We start from the raw sequence: 19630 nt of genomic DNA, 5'->3' as shown, positions 1-19630 counted from the left end.
GTCATATAAGTTTAACAAACATGTTGAAATGATAGAAATCCGAGATGCATCCCATATCTTGACTATGTCTTGATTAATAAACGTAAATTGAGAGTTTTGTGAGATGATAACTTATAATATTATTAAAAATATTTTAAATTTTCTTGTAAATAAAAACACAAACAAATCTTTATACTAAGTTAACATACTCATCCCTTTAAATAATAGTCCAAACATTTCAATTAATTAATCATACTCTTAAAATATTGTCGTTCGATTAATTTAAAGTGCTATCCATTTATGATTAATGATCTTAGATTGCCCTAAATGCTGAATGTCTCAATTATTTCTTAATTTATTAATCCAATCTATCATCTATGCCGTTCCAATATCCATTCAAAATATACTCTATCATTTTTTATGTATTAAAAAAACCATTGACATATGTATTCACCTCAAATAGCAATTCAATGAAACTTAATAAAAATTATAAATTTTTAATTTAAGTGTTATGTCCCTTATAGAACTTAAGTAGCGTCTACCATAAATACACAGGACTTAAGGGTAAAAAAATTTAATAATATTGTCACATATGACTTATTAAGGACTATTTTTGTTATAAACAACAAATTCATAAAAAATAAATAAATAAACTACACGAACAAAACACTCCGGCCTAAACACAAGTTAACAAAAAACTAACACAAATAGGAAAAACTCATAAAACTAATAAAGACTATATCGATCAAGATGTCGTGATAAATTAGTAAAGAACTATTTATGACGACTTAAAAAACCTCCATTGCAACACAAGTACTAAAGCACTAAATTTGTTTCGCTGGATCTAGCAAGAGTTGAGGCTCGTTGGCTTACCCTTTTTAAAAGTAGCTTATAAATCGTTTAATTTTTAAATTGTGTAAAGTTTTAAACTTAGATAATGTTTAAATTGATAACGTATTTGAATATGTTTTAAACTATTAGTTATATAGTTTTGTATTTGATTTAAACAAATTATAAATTATTATAACTTGACAAAATATAAAAATAGATATGTTGTTAAATAATACAAATAAGATTTATAATTTTTTTTAATCAAAATATTAAATATATTAATTCAATATACATTAAATATATATATATATAGGAGAAGAATATGGGGACAATAGAGAGAAGATTGAGATGACTATAGTGGGCTAGAGATGACGAGTTGGGGCGACAGTGATAGAGGTAGATGGAGAATGAAGACAATGGTGATGAACAACAACAACTAACATGGAGGAGGCAGTCAGGGCTGGTCTTGAGAGTAGGCAACCAAGGCGAGCCCCTCACCAAGGCCGGTCCTGGCCTTGTTGGCATGGGTCCATATCATATTATTATATACATATAATATTAAATAATATTAAGGGCCTGAGATGTTAAGATCCATATAAAATTTTGTTTAAGGTCCCTAACTTCTCAAGATTGACCCTGGAGGTAGTGATAAAGCCCGGAGACAACAACCAAAGATGGATTTGATAGCCACAATGATAGAAAAGGCAAAAGGATGAAAAAGGATAAAAGTTAAAAATATATATTTTATTTTAGAGTAAATCAGTAATTTAATTAGTCAACGTAAAAAGCTACTAAGAGCTTATTTGAAAAAACTAAGTGAATGTAATTTATCTTAAATATTATTAAAATAACTTATAAACTAAATAGCTTTTCATCTCTTAAATGTTATCAAACACGTGAAAACATAACTTATAAGTTAATTCAGTGGCTTATAAGTGATCAAACCGGTAAGCCAAACACCCTCTTACCCAAGGCTCAATAACTGCAAACGGTTCCATAACCCTAGTTTAACCGTGTTCATATTCTAAAAACTTAATAGCAATTATTATTATACTTCACATGGGAAGATCTTGACACATTAAATTGCTCCAAAAATGGTAATCAAGACTTGTAAAAGTTTCAACTGCAGAGCCCCTTTCTCTCCTCCGAATACCATTTCAAGACCGTCTATAGGAAACTGTAACCGTAACAAAGGAGGGGATCAAATTGAAAATGTTGCCACTTCCAGAAAATAAACGCGAGGACAAAATAACTTGGAAATAATACTATGCGGCCCTTTTGATTTTTACAGGTCACCATACAAATCAAATTGACAGAAAGAATGAAACTTTTGGGTAGTTTGCTTGCAGCTGTTTCCCCTTTGGAGAGATGAAAATGGTCATCTCCGATAAATGCGTATGGACGAGAGACAGTATGAGCCCCTCAAAATCAGAACCAACTAAGAAGAGCAGCAGCCACTCTTCTGGCCGACAGGTTGCCCTTTGATCTGCACCGTGGGTGGTTTTGCGTTGTTCATACCTGGCTGACTCGCCATCCTGTGAGTGGTTATAGAAAATTATTAGGTCAAATAATCTTAACAGCGCTAATCAGAAGAAGGAAGAAAAATTATAAGGGATTAAGAAAAACAACCAGCAAGAGAAATTATTTTTGTGGTTAGTCTTACTGCAAATTCATCCAGGAAAAAAAACTTAATTCTAGCATGCAGACCAGATGATGACATGACCCAAAGTAAATTAGGAAAGGGTGTGTTTTCCTAGTCTTATGTTTTTCTATGAGTTCCTTGGCGAAGAATAACATAAGTAAACCATAATTCTAGATAGACAACTGCAAAATACACTCTCTATAGCCAACTAACCATCACCCTGAACAATGGAAATGAAAAGGCAGAAAATTTTGAAGTCAGATGCACGAGGAGAGTACCTGTTCTTGATGTCACCAGCCATGGCCATGAAGGCCTGTTCCACGTTAGTAGCATCTTTTGCACTTGTTTCCATAAAAGGGATGCCAACTTCATCCGCAAGTGCCTTTCAATACAAGAGAAGCACTACCCTCAATTCAGTAATTTTATGTTTTAAAAGGAAAACAAAATAAAAAATATCATATTTTTACCTTGCCAGTATCATAGGACACAGCTCTTTTATCAGCGAGATCACATTTATTTCCAACTAGAAGTTTGTTCACGTGCTCATTGGCATAACGATCAATTTCATTCAACCATTGCTTAACATTGTTGAAACTCTCCTGATCTGTTACATCATAAACTATCTGCCCCAATTGCCAATAATGAACGATGAATTAGCATATTGAGGATGGAACTCCACAAGGATGTGAGAAAATTAAAGGACCCAAAGTAGGAGTAAAAAGTCCTGATTTACTATGATGCCATGTGCGCCACGGTAGTAACTGCTAGTGATTGTCCTGAAACGCTCTTGTCCAGCAGTGTCCCACTGCAAGCACACAAAAGAAGAACAAAAGAACGAGGGTGAGGGTTCTTCTGTACATGTATCACAAGTTGTGACCAAGATATAATAAGCGATGATCAATAAATGGGTCCCATTTAAAGCTAAAATAATTGTGAAAAATTCATATTTTGAGTCATAAGATAAAATTCATTTGAACATTTACTAAAACAAGACCTAATTACTTATTTAAAATTGAAATAAGTTTAAAAAATTAATATTTGAAGGATATAGACACGATATATATATTGAATATTTACTAAATGAGTATGCAAATGGGTAAATAGGCAAATCATTGCCATCCCTAATGCCAAAACAACAAAGATCATACACCATCCAATGAAATATTGTATTTGCGTCAACCAATCTCGTACAAATATCAGAAACTGGTCAGACAATCATCAGCCAGAACATATGATCTCATCATAGGTAATACCATTTTTAAGAAATGGGATGAACATTAAATCACATAAGTAAGTGGCTTATAGACTGCCTAAATAGACTTCTTATGAGGCAAAAGTATCGCTTGTCCTCTGCTTACACATCAAAAGATCGAGAAGGAAGGATGACAAAAAGCAAAGCCAAAGAATTAAATGGTGGGATTTAAAAGGTAGAAAACAAGTTATTTAAACAAAAAGTGTGACAGAAGAGATTGAATTGTTAAAGATGAGACAAATCAAATGTGGAATGGCATAGTTACTACAATTTGAAACACACACACAAAGTTCCAGGAGAGTCAAAGGAAAAGCTACAAACCAAAAAGAGTCATGGAGGTGAAGTGAAGAGGTACAAGGAAAAATTAAGCCCAAGGGAACCTGCTAGTATAAGACTCTGTGTACAGGTCCAATGAGGAAATTTTGAATATATTAATTTTGGATGAAAAAGCAATTAAGGCCATTGGTGAAGAAATGTCAGAAACTTTTAATAAAATTGTATAACCAAGTTGACAGAAAATGAGAAAATATGGAAAAAGGAAAACATACATATATACATATAAGTTGGATAAAGTAAGAGAAAATACTAGGAGTTTGAGTCGAGTAAAGTGCATAAAAAATGAAAATTAAGGCCAAAAGTACTGATAAATGAGGAAGTGATTGAGAGGAGATGGAAGAAGAATTTCTTGAAACTATTTAATGACTGTAAAGAAACAGATATTACTTTGAGCCATCCTAATAAGCCTCAAAAATAAGGACTACACATTTTGTAGATGTATTTGTTTGAAAGAAGTAAAAAAGATGGTAAAGCAGTTCAACTGGTTAATATCCCAATAGAAGCATGGAAATTAATAAGAAAAAAGGCATTTTGTGCATAACAAATCTAAGTAAAGTGATCTTTAAATCAAAGAGGACACATAGTGAATGGAGAAAAGGCACTCTAGTGCCTATTCAGATTAATAGAAGAGGTGTCCAAAATTGTGAAAATACAGAGAGATGAAGCTAATGACTCGAGAGTGCTTGAACAAAGGTTGAGAAAAAAACAAGGTGTTTGGAAATCTATTTGATTTCAATTGTAATATGTAAAAAATGGAAATTACATACTTGTTGAGGTGCCTGAAGACAACTGCGGAGATCGCAAAAAGATTTACAAACGGTATTTATAGATTTAGAAAAAAACTATGACAAAATCTATAGAGAAGTCTTACAGAAAGTTCTAGAGAAGAAAGAAGTCGAAGTTACTTGTATAACAATGAGATTAGAAAAGGAGGATGGAACAAAAATGGGTGGAAGGGGCTCCTCATTGAGGAGAGATACTACTAATGAAATGAAATGGAAATGAATAAAACCACTTTTATATCCATTTTCCTTCAAAACTTTATTTTTTGTCTCCCCTAAATTGGGCATGAATCAATGATTTGGAAATGGATGTGAAACTTTATTTTTCTATGTTGACAATATTAGCCTTTATAAAAATTCAATATTTCTCTTAGCAAGACACTATATTTTCATTAGGAAGGGTATTAATAATAATTTGTTGTGCAATATTTTTACATTCGATCCATTTCCATAATTCTCCCAAAGAAGGAAAAAGTATTTTACATTATTTTGTATCCCCTACTCTCCTAAATGAAGAGTTGAATTCCATTCTACTTCTTTTCATTCTATTCCATTACTAACTCTCTCCCAAACAAAGCCTAAAGGTTATTAAAGATACATACCATGGAGTAGAAAGTGTTTGGACTCATTGACCAAAAATACTAGATTTTTTCAAATGACAACTAGATTGCATCAAGAATCTGCACTCAAGCTTTATCTCGTAAATTCTCATTATTGTGCTGATATAAGAAACTTATTAAGCACATTCAAGAAGAGGTGCCTTAGTGAACATTATTTGCAGATGATATTTTCTTAAAAGATGGACAATAGAATCCAAATGGTTCAAGTTGAGTAGATGGAAAATCAAACATATAAAATGTCAAGTATAATAAAAACAGAAACATTGATGATGTTATGATAAGACTTGAAGATCAAATTTTTCCAAGAAAAAATCAATTCAAATATTTCAATAATTACCCAAAAAAGATTGATATGTTTTGAGGATATTTCTTACAAAATTAAAGAAAGATGGTTTAAAAATGGAGAAATCCATCTTGCATTTTATGCAATAGTAAAAAAAATTGAAAGCTAAATTCACCCTTGAACTTTTAGAAATGGCTGGATCAATGGTGAATTTGAGGCCCAAAAAAATTAGCATTTTAGGGGCAAAGTAAACCGTTTTGAAAAGTTTAGAGGTGAATTTGAGCAGAGAGAGAGAGAGAGAGAGAGCAGGCACTACATTGAAATAACTCAAAAAGTTCAGGGGCCAAATTGGCCTTCTTTTCCTTTATCAAATGACTATAGGACCAACATTGTTGCATGGCACAAACTGCTAAATAACAACACACCAACGTGTGCAAAATATGAAAACTAAAATAAGGATGTTATGGTAGGTGTACGGCCTTACAAAAGAATAGGAAATAAAAAATGATGTTACTAGCAATAATGTAAGAGTAGCTTCTATTATGGATAAAATTCATCAGACACGAATAAGATGGTTTGATCGTGTGAGAAGAAAACAAATAGATGCTTTTGTAATAAGAGTAGATGAAATGGAAAAAAAAAAAAAAAGAGGTAAAGGAATACCACGAAAGAACTTGGTCAGACACTCTTAGGCATGACATGAGTAAAATAAGCTCACAAAAAATATGGTCATAGATAAAAATGATTAGTGCACTAAAATTCATGTACCAACCCCACCTAGTTTTAATAGAACTTGACATGTTATTATTCTTGGTCAGACAATTAATCAAAGTCACTGATCAGATCAAATCCAATGAGATAGGATATGAAAAGTTGAACCAAAGGGATTCACATTAGCATTCATCCTACTAGTTTACAGTTTTCCTATCACGTGCCAGGTCTGAAGAATATTAACCAGCTTGTAAAGGCTGTTACAAGAAATTATTTGCTCAACGCACTACATAGTCCCAAAAGACATGCAAAATTATCTGTTTAAGAGAGGATAAGGAATCTAACAATTTGGAGTTTAATGGTCTTTCCATCCTGCTCCACAGTGCGTATTTTCTGCAGTGAAAAGAAAATATACATGACTAGAGATATCCATTATGTCAAGCTATCTTTCACCTAAACACACAGACAATAGATTCTTACAAAGTCAACACCAATTGTACTGATGTAACTGTCCAGATATGAATCATCCTGTAACAAAGTGATCAAGAAGTGTGTCACTATACAAAAGATTTCAACTCCAAGAAAAACACTCTCAATTTCAGGATATAACACACAGTTAGACAAAGATTAAGCAGATAGAATCATATTCAAGTTTAAGTTTTTTATTGCAGTGGGAGCTTTAGATACAAAATTCTTTTTTGGTGCACCATACCAATCAATGGAACCCCACAAGGATTTCCCATAATAACAAGAAGCTAAGTGTCATGACCCCAAGGAACCCCAAGGATATATTAGTAATACATGTCGTGTTTTCCTTATTAGTTGTATTTTCTGTTGTTGTTAGCATTTTCAATTGTAAGCCTATAAATAGGCTTGAGTAGTTAGAGGAGGAGGCTTAATGAATAATTTGAATCTCAATTCCCTCTCTCAATACTCTCCCACGGCTTCTCTCTCTCCCCCTCAGTTCTGTTCTATTCTTCCTTGCTCTCTTCTTTGCTCTATCTTCCTCCAACTCTTATCCAAATTCCTTCCTAGACCCTAGCTAAACCCTAGGGTCATGACACTAAGTTCCCCTCAAACACAGCGTGTATGGTATACCACATAAAAACTGCAATATATTATTTTCCTTCATGATTAATACTAATCAGGAAAATCTACCAAAACAATCAAACTAATCAGATTAGACTCCAGAAAGTTAGTGCTTCAGACTTCCAAGACTAAGAGAATGAAAATCCAGTTTTAATCCCCTTGTGTGCTTTTATGATGGCAGAAAAGCAGCAAAAAATTGAAAATTGAGACACAAAAGTTTATAACATTGTCATGATATTGCAAGATCTCTCTTATACCAAAGTATCAAAATCTCTCTTGATGACTCCTTAATATGATTGATGGAGAAACAAGCCAACACATATGCAAGAGTTTTGGCAATTTGATCATGTCCAAAGATTCTGATGTGTGATCATGTTGAAAAACTTATCCATCAGAATGAGTTCTGGACTTATGATTTTTGTTTGGGCATTCTCAGGATGCATGCTTACGCTCATGTAAATGCACTGGCATTTGAGACAGAGAGAGAGAGTATCCAGCTAAATTACACGGGTTGGAGAAATATAAACAGAAAGTAAATGCAGTTGAATGCCCTTACAGCAAATCTCAGAAGAAGGCATGATTTCCCAACTCCAGAGTCTCCAATCAGCAAAAGCTTGAACAAGTAGTCACTGTAAAATACAAGAATGAATGATATTCTCTCTCCCTTACTTTAAATTATATGCAGAAACACAACACTTAAATTTGAATTACACCATCATTTAATTGGATAATAGAGTTGATGGACAATATATAAATCCATGATAAATACAGAAAATTTCTAGAGGGGTGATTATCCAATGCAAAATCTCAATCAAATATAATAAGCAATTACAATCAAGGTTGTAACCGATTATTAGATAATCTTAAAAAATTCAGTCCATTAGAAATATTAGAAGGCAGTCACAAAGGAGAGAATTATTTCAACATGAATATACTGCAAGGGAGAAAAACCGTGGATCCACACATCAAACGAAGCAAACATATAACTATTCAAAATCGATTACAAGTCCACACCTAAAATCAATTATCCCAATTGACAACCCCCCATAAAAACAATTGATACCCATGCATCTTTCTTGTCTCTACCTGTAATATATCACCTCTTGTGCTTGATCAATGCAGTTCAACACTTTGTAGCGAGATCCATCATCTCAGTTGCCTTAAAGCTTAAAATTTTCCAAGATTGGGAACAAAAACCACCAAGAATAATGAACAAGAGTTGAAACCCTCTGGCCATAGCTCTCTAGATTTGAAACCCTCTGACCATAGCTCTCTAGATTTGAAACCCTCTGACCATAGCTCTCTAGATTTGAAACCCTCTGACCATCTGGGTTGTTTAACTGCCTAATGAGTGTTGGAATTGATAAAATATTAAAATTCTGGACATAGCACACTATTTTTAAAAGTTTTGAGGCAGCAACCCACAAAGTCACTTGAATTTGCTCCACCAATTAATGACTTCTGATTGTGAAATACCTATGAAATTCTCGAGAAATCCTCTATCAATTTCAAAATGTGTCAAAAATCCTTAACAATTTACTTCTAATGGTCCATATAAAACCAATATACAACTCAATAAAATTGTACAAAAACTTAAACAAATTACACTCAAAATGTTTGAACAAACTAAATTTGGCAATATTAGACATAAAAAATAACATTGTACATTTTTCTTTAAAGTCTTTGCTGGATAAAATAATATATAGCATGTTAGCACCAACCAGTCATAACAATTACAACATCAACTCATGAACCTTTGCCACAAGATGCAGTTATGAACCACTGAATGAAAAAGTGGCTAGCATATGACGAGGTCAAATCACCACTCCATTTTCAGCAAGTTTATAACTTATTACCCATAGGGGTAGTTGATATCCTAACCTTTCTTTTGGAATTAAGTAATAATGTGTGATAATTAGTCCAAAGTAAGCATTAAAAGTGGTCATTTGCCAGTAATGGCCCTCATGCTCGTGTGACACACCCAAACAATGCCATTACGACCACTTCACCACCACGGATCTCTGGAAATTCCAACAGATCTAGAGAAAAGGAAAGAAGAACAGTCATTTTCCACAAGTCCTGCTTCATATACCTCTCAAGTATGCAAGCTTTAGATCTCTTGCAATAGATATATAAATACCCAAATTCTGTTTCCAGAATACATTCTATCAAACGATAACTTTTCAATATGAAAGTGAAAAACCAAACGGCATTAGACAGTGATCTCAATTATGAACAGATCTGCGATAGAAAGTAAGTTTTAAAGAGCCTGAAACAAATAACTCGAGCCATATTATTTGAGTTCCGGGAAGCCTGGATAGCAACGGGACGTCTCAATTAACCTCATTTTACTCCAATTTCAAACCAAATTCTGTATATTCTCTAATTTCGCGATTCCAAATAAGAAAAACCAGCCTCAAGCATTCTAAATTCAATCAGATCAGCAATTGATACTCAACAGGGGACACAACTTCCCTATAAGATGCCACAACATTCAACAGACTTACCATCAGTTAAAGCAGTTCTAACGCAAATCTAATCCATTCCAAACCTGAACTAATACTAACTCAGAAGAGAAAGTTGATTGAACAAGCCCTAGAATTTTCGGACGCAAGAGTGATTTGATCGGATGCTTACTATTCGGTACTCATGACTATCCGTCGGTCGATGAAGACAACTAGGTTTCCGGCGACTGAATCCCCCTCAGGTAGCCGGAATTGGGCCGGAAAATCAGATCGTCACCGGGAAATGTTCAGCAAAGTGAAAAGCAGGGAACGAGAAGCAGCGCGGAATGAAGAAACCAAGCGGAGCGGACCCTTTTGCTCGGACAATACGCGTATTTTGCAACCGACCAGGACGACGTCGTCTCACCTGAGAGGGGGCTAAGAACGTCCAAATATCCCAAGTTTTCGTCACAATTACGGTGGGCCACCCTCACCCCCTCACTTGACAGGAATCGGTAAAACGGGCCCCGGCCTGGGCCGTGGGCTTGACGGGTTCAGCTCATTAGGTCGCCAGTTTTATTTTTTTTATTTTAAAATATTGCATTTAGTAGAAATATTGCAATATTAATTTTATCATTTTATTTTTTACACTATTATACATTTTATTTTTATTGGATAGATAAAGGGTGGAGTTTGTCATATTCTTTAGGTAAGAAATAATAATAACAGAAGCAGATATCTTGAGTCCTTGACAACATTCCATTCCATTCCTATATCTATAACTATGTGTACTAATAATAATTCAAAAAGATTATAAAGAATATCCTCAACGTAGGAATGCCTGCACCATATATAGATTATTCGTTTAGGTTTAGACTTTTATGGGTGTGAGCCAATCCATACATCCAATGATTAAAATTGAGGTTGTCAATTAAGAATTTTGAATTATAAAAATGATTAAATAACATGAAACAATCTTAAGTCTTAAGCAACCGGAGAGTAGGAGGAGGAGTTGATGAAAGGAGTTCAACTGCCAGCCGACTCCACACACCAAACAAGTACCAACGCGTGCGGAAGATCCAGCAGTCAGTACTTTGGTGGGACTCTCTGTGCCCCATAAAGAGAGATAATTAGATCAACCTCCATGCCCCGATTTCAAACATTTAGTCATATAGGACTGCTTCAAATTCCTTCTCGTAACACACACACACACACACATATATATATATATAAATGTCCATGCCAACTCTATCTTCTTCAATAAACGTCCTTCTCTAGCAGCTAGGCTAGCTCATCAGTAATGGCAAATCACCTTCTGGCCTGTGCTCTTCTCGTCATCCTAGGCATCATGCCATGCACAGCAACCGTGTACACCGTCGGCGGCACCTCCGGCTGGGACATCAGCACCGACCTCGACACCTGGGCCCAGGACAAACGCTTCGTCGTCGGCGATGTTCTACGTAAGATCCCTATCTACCTGCCATTATATATATTTATTTCTCTTGTAGACCGGCCCGGTCTAAAACCTTACGAAGTCGTCGGCAATGTTCTTGTATTCACTGGTGAATATTTGTGGTGCAGTGTTCCAGTATTCGGCGCCGGAAACCGTGAACGAGGTGTCGAAAGAGAGCTACGACGGCTGCAATACCACCAGGGTGATACAGACTTCCAGCAACAGCGGCAACACGACGGTCACTCTGAGCAAGCCGGGGGACAGGTACTTCGTCAGCGGCAACAGGCTCTACTGCCTCGGGGGGATGAAGCTTCACGTCCACGTGGATGGTAACAGCGCAGCGGCCACGGCGGCCCCTGCCCAGGCCCCGCAGGCGGAGGCCGGAGGCAATCTCCCTAGGTCGCCTTCTTCTAAGAGCAACAACCCGACCTCTGTTGTTCCCAGTTCGGCGGCGGCGGTGATTGGCCACGGCGGAGTGGGTATTCTGGCGTTGGGTTGTGTGGGCTACGGGATTGCTGCTCTCTTTTTGAGTGTTTGATCAACTTGAGAAAATGTAATTTTCCATGCAACTTTTCCATGATAACAAAAATTTTACTTTTATTTTACCATGTAATAGTAAATTATTGCTTTTATTTTACTAGCCGTGAATAATACAGTATTTTTAGTATTATTTAATATACAGATTTCTTTAAACATAGCTTATCAAAAGATTATTTAATATAAAAAATTAACTTATTGTTCACATTTAGAATTAGCCTACCATGATTCTTAGGCCCGCAATGAGATATTGAACGCAAATGCAAAAATGAAGAAACGAAATAGAACGGACACTGGGAGTTTTTATATGATTTGGCCAAAACGATACATATTTCGCGATCGTTCTCTGATTATTCTGGCAGAGTAATAATGTGTCATTCTCCTTTTTCCGTCCCCTTATAATGGTATTTTGACCATTATTTATAATGAGTGATGTTTACAATTACATAAAATACAAAAAGTATAAGGATAATATTACTAGAGACAATATGTCCTTATCATCTCCATAAAATTGAGAGTAGACTCCTCATTATTAGGGATTTTGGATGCCTCAAATAAAGTAGGTAGGTCCTTGTCTTCAGTTGTTCCACAATCTTATTGTTATGCGAGCTGAATAGTTTAACCGACAAACTAAACGATTAGGCCAACGAGCTCAAGCATCGCTAGAAGGTCGTTACGTGTATCATTGAGAGCTCATTGGAAGCATTGTTAGGAGTTCGCTTAGTTCCGTGATCTAAACTCGAGTTTCAGCAATATGCGAGTTTGCTCTGACGAGCTCGGCTTGGGCCTACTGAGCTTGAAGCAATCGGGCCGGCCCATTGGGTCAAATCCAGCCCATAAGGAGTAGTCCAGAAATACCCATAACACTTATGTTAAATGATGACTTAATATAATAGTTCTAAGCATATTAAATTTAATGATTCTATTATAATAATTTAAGATTTAATAATTTTATGTTAAATAATATATGTAATTATAAAAAATTTATTAATATGTTTATAAACGAGTTTATTCATAAGACTATTCACAAACTTTTAATTGAATATGTTTATAAGTTATTAATTGAACCCATTCGTGAATTTCAACAAATTGAGTTTTAGAAAATTTAAACTCAACTTGTCAGTCACTTGATGCCCAATGGCTATTTAAGGAGATGGGTGAATTGAAAATTAAAAACTTATTCAACCGAATTTATCCATTTTAAAAACTCTTGAGCTTTTCTTATATAAATAAAATATTTGTTATATATATATACGTTTTATTTAAGAGTGATAGCAATATAAATATACAAACAACCACAATATTAACACAATATATATAGTGGTTCGGTGTTTTCAATACATACGTCTACTCTCTTAAGGTCAACTTGACACTTGAGGTTCCACCATAACCACACTTAGATTTTCTAACAAGTTCACAGAGAAAACTTTTACATCACACCAAGGTTTTTCCCTTAACTCACCCCAAAAATTAATATAACCCACTTATATTACAACGGGTTCTATGATGCCACTCACAATTCACAATTAATATAAATAAACAATCTTATATCCAACAAACTTTGATTAATGTAGACATGAATACAATAACAAATATTAAAAGACAAATATACAAAATGATACAAGAATTACCAACAAGAATAAAACTTATTCTTCTTTGCCTTGGGCTCCAAATTGATTGATATTTGTAGCTTGAGCATTTGATTGCTTTGAATGAGATATTGAGAGATTGTGTAACACCCCACTACCACGGGCATGTTATAACTTAGGAAATTTTGACTATTTATTATTATTATTTTTTTAATAACTCATCATGATATAATTTCAAAATTTTCCTACTACCTGCCTATCATTAGCTTACTTACTCTATATATGTTAGGCTAGGTAATCATCAATAGCGGAAGCAATAATCGAACCTCAACATACTTCAAACATTAATAATATTACATGATCGTCTCAACGAAATTAGTAACACAAGATTACTCGACAATAGTACTTAAGTCTTTCATCATAACATGAAACATGACATCAATTTTTTTTTGTTTTTTTATTTTTTATTTTCCAACATAAATTGAAAACATAACATATCATAACTTAAAGCAGAACATAGCACGACTGATACATGATTGGGTCTTTATACAGGAACTAAATGCATAAATTAACTTCATAATGTCTTGTGTTTTTACAATTCATCCGCTTCTATGTCTTCGCTGCAAACCTCATCTGGAACGTTTAAATATTCCAGGGGCAAGACTTACATTAGATGATAAATCATCTAAGTAAGAGTACATCATAATGCATATGTATGAATGCAATGCACATAACATCATAACTCTCATATTTAGGTCGACTGCACCTTAAGATTACCCGTCATTTCTCCAGTTTCCCTGCCAGACCGGGGTCTATGGGTGCACCATTGGCAAAGCAACGACGCCAGTATCTAATTCTAAACCCATGCAACGTATGACCGTGAATCTCATCATGCTCATATGCATACTTTGTCATTAATACATGTAAATACATTTCACATGACATGTTCACATCAAGACATGACAACACGATGAAAATATTTACATAAAATCAGGTTTTGGTGGAACCACTTACAATGTCATTTTCATAAACTAACTCTAGTTGAATAGTATTACTTACCTTGTAAAAAGACAATTTTACCCCTAGCATAATTTTGTTTCAAAATTCGCGTCGGATTTCGAATTGTACTCAATTATGAATCTTGACGTACCCTGACATCATAATTACTTAAGAAAATCATATTTCTAATTTTTCTCTAATTTTTCTAATTTCTCAAATTTTCTCCTATTATTTCCTCAAGATTATGAAATAAATACCTTCTCATAAAATTTTTTCAATTTCTCTTCACAATAATTCCTAAAACAATATTCATAAGCCCCATAAATTTTCTCATAATTTTAAAATCCATGTTCTATTTATTTCTCATTTTCCCTTTTATTTTCAAGCATTTATTGCCTAAAAAATCCATAATAAATACTAATCATGCATTTATTTTCCAATTTTACCATCAAAAATTATAGAATATCATTATAATGTTTCTGAAATTTTTAAAGAAATTTTTGAAGATAACTTACTTTCTCACAGAGTGATTCGGTATTCTTCTATATTGCGATGAAGCTTCGATTTGCATATCCAACAACGCCTTTTGCCACAAATTTTCACACGAACTAATAAACCCAACTTATAGGATTTTTCTAGAAATTCTTGTTATTTTTTTCTATATTATTTCTTTCTCTTTCTCAAATATCTCTCTTACTCTCAAATTCTTCTTTCTCACAACATTTCTCTTTCTAATTCAAGTCCTCTAACCTTTCAAGTTTCCTCTATTTATAAATGTTAAATTGAGTTTAGTATAATTGTAGTGATCCACTATCTTTTATTACTTTATTATTTTTAAAATTAATTTTCCACTAAATCTCACTCATAATCTTTAATTATTTATCCATACACTACTTTATCTTCCACATTTCTCAATTAATTCACCAATTATCTTTGATTATTTGGCCACACTCTACTTTGTCTCCCACATTTGTCCATTAATTCACCCATTATCTTTGATTATTTGTCTACACTCTACTTTGTCTCCACATTTCTCCATTATTTTACCTACTATCTTTAATTATTTTTTCAATTAAATCTTATTTTGAATGGACTATTCTTTCATTTACTCCATAAATTTAAGCCCACTTTCTTAGCCTACTAACTCTAAGCCCATTTACTTAGTTTTTCATTTCTCAACTTAGCCTACTAACTATAAACCCATTTACTTAGCCATTTTTTTTTTTCAATTTAGTCCACTAATTCTAAGTTTATTTGTAAGCACATTCGCCCGGATATCCCAATCGCCCGGTCTATCCGAACGGAAGCGCTTACATAGAGGAAAGAGAAATAGACATAAGACAAAAATACCCTGGCATGCATACATACGAAAAATACAACAGCAGAAGCAAAACAATATACATGCACGCCCACAAGTACCCTGCTGGAACAGTAGTCAAAGAGTATATGAAAATATACAGACACATGTGCTAACAAATAAAAGATACAAGAAACAACCGGGCATAGTAAAAAATGAGAGTCAGAACTCCTAACAAAACATCAGAGAAGACGGGGTCAGCTAACTGTACACCCTACCAACATGGCTGGCTGCTAGGTGGCGTGGTCCTCACCCTCGACTTTTGCTTTACCCTTACCTGGAATGATGGAAAGCAAGGTGAGTCGCAAGACTCAGCAAATTTATATGAAAATGAAGGCTATAAATGAAACAGAATAGGAGATCACCTCAAATATAAATCCACATGTACACACAAGCCATGTAACGCGACAACGCAACAGTGCACCATAATAAAACACATACCGGTCCTCAGGGCCCACATAAAACACCTGGCACCCAAGTCCCAAACCAACCTGCCGCTGCCCCTGAAAGGCAACATAGATCCCCAACAAACCTATGCGCACTGTCCCGGGGCGGTACTCCCATCACCCGTATCTCTGCCGGTATTCCCGACAGTCGAGCCATAGGCTCCCTCGGAACAGTACTTCCGTCCGATAACTAATAACTACCAGTAACCATGCAATGCATATAAAATGCAAGGCGTAATAAGCATCAACATGATACAAGGCGCCCATACATCCAGGCATCAAGCCATGCTCCGCCCACGCAGTAAATCACACGCGATGCATATGCCCGTGCTGGATGCAATCTGACCAATCTAAAATGTCCGTGATCAAGCATAACCAAATCATGATAATCCCATCATGCAGCCCGTACCCATGTGTATACCAAACCATGCAGCAAAAATAAAATAAAATATAACTAGGCATATTATAATCACATAACGGCAAAGCTAGTAAGCAGTGTCTGACACCGGTCAGCAGTCAGTGACCAGGAGAGACCATCTAACAGCCTAAAATAGACCGTACAACAGTCACACCGTCACCGTACAGCTAACCTTTGCCCCCACTGCCCAACCACTCTAGCCAATAAATAACCGAAAATCTAATAATAATACCCGATAGCTAAGAACCTAGCCCCGGGTGAGTACGACATCATTTCCATAGGCTTGGGGGTGGCACAAACCCCCGTAAGCAACCAATGAATAATACCCTCAAGACTAATTTAATAAATTAATTTTTAAAACAAACCGTTTTAAATTCCGTAATTTATTAACAGCCGAAATCAACGAAGGAAGGTCAAATAAATTGACATCGAACGAATTGACAATGAGATTATAAAGAACTTGCCTTTCCGAATATAGTCTTAGGCTCAATTTGACCAAACGCATTCAATGTTATACAAACTGCAATATTCCAATTATTGACAAAATTATTAATATTGGGCTCTAAATAAAATTTCAACCGTAGAGAATATTAATTACTAGCTGCTCTACATACCTGGATAATTAAATTAGGGATTAAACGGGATTTAATCCAATTTTTTTAAAGACCAATTTCTCAATTTTTCTTGCTCGCGTGCTGCTGCTTCTGTAAAAAATTTCTTACTGTTGCTGGAAGAAGAAAACGCCCGAAATCGAGCTTAATTTCGTGCAAAAATGGGCAAGGGGGCGGCGCCACGTGGCAGCGCTGGAGCGGCTGCTGGGGAGGCCACCGCCTCATTCGAAACGACGTCGTTTCGGATGTCTTTGACTGATTAATATCAGCCAAAAAATCGGCCATCGCGAGCGCGCCTGCCGCGAATTGAACCTGAGACCAGCTTACTGCTTACGCCACCCACACGCCTTTAACCTATATATGCGCGCACTAAATTTAAAGGGACTTTCGATCCCTTTTCCGAAATCGCACCAGCCACCCCCCAAATTTTCATAAATTACACATACACCCCCTATTAAAATTATAGAAATGCCCGAACTTTCTAAAAATCACACAAATTAATTTATTTTAATTTTTTTCTTTTTCCAGAAATTCCTAAATAACAAAATTAATTATCTTAATTTCTTATTTCCTTAAAATCACATAATTTAATTTTATTTAACCACCACAAATTATTTTGATATTTCTCTTAAATCCAATTATCCCCAAAATTAAATTAATAGCTATTTACGGGCGTTACATCATTTACCTAACATTTCTTTTTTTAACTTAACCTCTTAATTCTAAGTCCATTTACTTAACATTTCATTTTTTCAAGTTAGCCCACTAACTCTAACCCCATTAGTTTCCTCAATTATAATCTCTAATGGATGTCAAAGAAATATTTTAAATACAAAAATTAATTACTATTATTTTCAAAATACTAGGATATTACAGATTGGGTGTACTTTAGAATGATATATCTTGATAGTGCATTAATCTTCTCCAAAAAACTCTTATTGATATATATACTTGAGTTTCTAACTGATCTGTAATGGTTAGAAAAATATGACCGTTGGAGTCTGTAAGTCAACTATTTTAAAATAGGAGTTGACTTTCATTTTAAGTGAGAGTTGACTATTAGAAATACACCAATACTGTCGGGTCGACTTTGCATAACTTGCTCTCAACTCTACGTAACCCATAGTTGAATGTCCCTCACCAGGAGTCGACACTCAGTCTAGATTTTTTAGAAAAATTATATTTACTTGATACAATCCATAGCATGAATACATTACAACATATTTATATTTTCACATTTTTTTTAATTACATCTTATCTTTCATTTAGTTTAATACATAAATGTAAATAAGAAAGTATTCCTTATTTGGATTCAATAAAAATATCTAAAGAATCAAAATTCATAATAATAAAAAATAAAAATTTGATTTTGGTATAAATTTAGGTTTTAACGATTTTACCATCTCCAAAATACATATCTTATATTTATTAAAAAATTTATTAAAAATTATTTTAACAACAATGAATATTAATTATTAAAATATCGGAAGATAATTGTTCAAAATGAAAATAATTTATTATATGTCTCCTTATAATGTGTTAATATTACAACTTAAAAAAATAATATTTATTTGTTCATTTTGATACACAAAATACTATAATACTTAAAATAAGTTTTTCAGACATATCAAAATTCCATTAAACGATTTGAATATACCAAAAATAATTTTACTAAAATTATATTTTGTTAAATATCAAAATACACAATGAATTGATTGGAACAATTTGATTCAACATAATTCATTTATAAATTAAAATTTAAAATTTAATTATTTTAATGAACAAATTTGAACAATATTTTATTAAGTAATTCGCAAGTACTTAACTTATGTGTGACCATAAAGGTAATGTTAACTATTTTCTAATAATCAACACTAATAACTATATATTATTTTTAGATAAAGTGAATTTATTACATCTTATTTTTTAATTTTAAATAAATTTATTAATTGATCACAAATGTATTGGGGTTTTAAATAATTTATCTAATTAATAAATTATTTAAAAATTAAAATTAAAATACAATAAATTTACCCTTAAATTTAAATATTGGCTCAATTACTCTCCATAAATTTAAAAAATAGCCACGATATCTGTCAACAGGGCAAAGTTTAGGGGGGGGGGGGGGGGGGGGGGGGCAGCGGTTTGTTATATCAGGGAGTATCATCAGTAATTTTGAAAAGTTTACATATTTATTAGATAATTTTTTAAAATTTAAAAAAGTGCCCAAACCAAATAATTAATTTTGTAT

General features: G+C 33.9%; 2 protein-coding genes across 2 annotated transcripts; one reads left to right on the top strand and one right to left on the bottom strand.

Moving 5' to 3' along the window:
- Window positions 1-1927: 1927 nt before the first annotated feature.
- Window positions 1928-10371, bottom strand: LOC127789626 (ras-related protein RIC1-like). Its single transcript, XM_052318565.1, has 8 exons — window positions 10163-10371; window positions 8082-8154; window positions 6917-6964; window positions 6782-6829; window positions 3186-3257; window positions 2920-3075; window positions 2731-2834; window positions 1928-2345 (listed from the first exon to the last, which is right to left on the bottom strand). The coding sequence occupies exons 1-8, from the start codon at window positions 10174-10176 to the stop codon at window positions 2249-2251; spliced, it is 612 nt and encodes a 203-aa protein (XP_052174525.1). The 5' UTR covers window positions 10177-10371; the 3' UTR covers window positions 1928-2248.
- A 760-nt stretch (window positions 10372-11131) lies between these two features.
- LOC127789645 (blue copper protein-like) lies at window positions 11132-11988 on the top strand. Its single transcript, XM_052318588.1, has 2 exons — window positions 11132-11429; window positions 11551-11988. The coding sequence occupies exons 1-2, from the start codon at window positions 11270-11272 to the stop codon at window positions 11958-11960; spliced, it is 570 nt and encodes a 189-aa protein (XP_052174548.1). The 5' UTR covers window positions 11132-11269; the 3' UTR covers window positions 11961-11988.
- Window positions 11989-19630: the final 7642 nt, after the last annotated feature.

This window comes from Diospyros lotus, chromosome 1, assembly GCF_014633365.1.
Source record: "Diospyros lotus cultivar Yz01 chromosome 1, ASM1463336v1, whole genome shotgun sequence".
Lineage (NCBI taxonomy): Eukaryota > Viridiplantae > Streptophyta > Magnoliopsida > Ericales > Ebenaceae > Diospyros > Diospyros lotus.
Note: the sequence above shows the minus strand (reverse complement) of the source record. Positions and strands in the feature narration are given on the sequence as shown.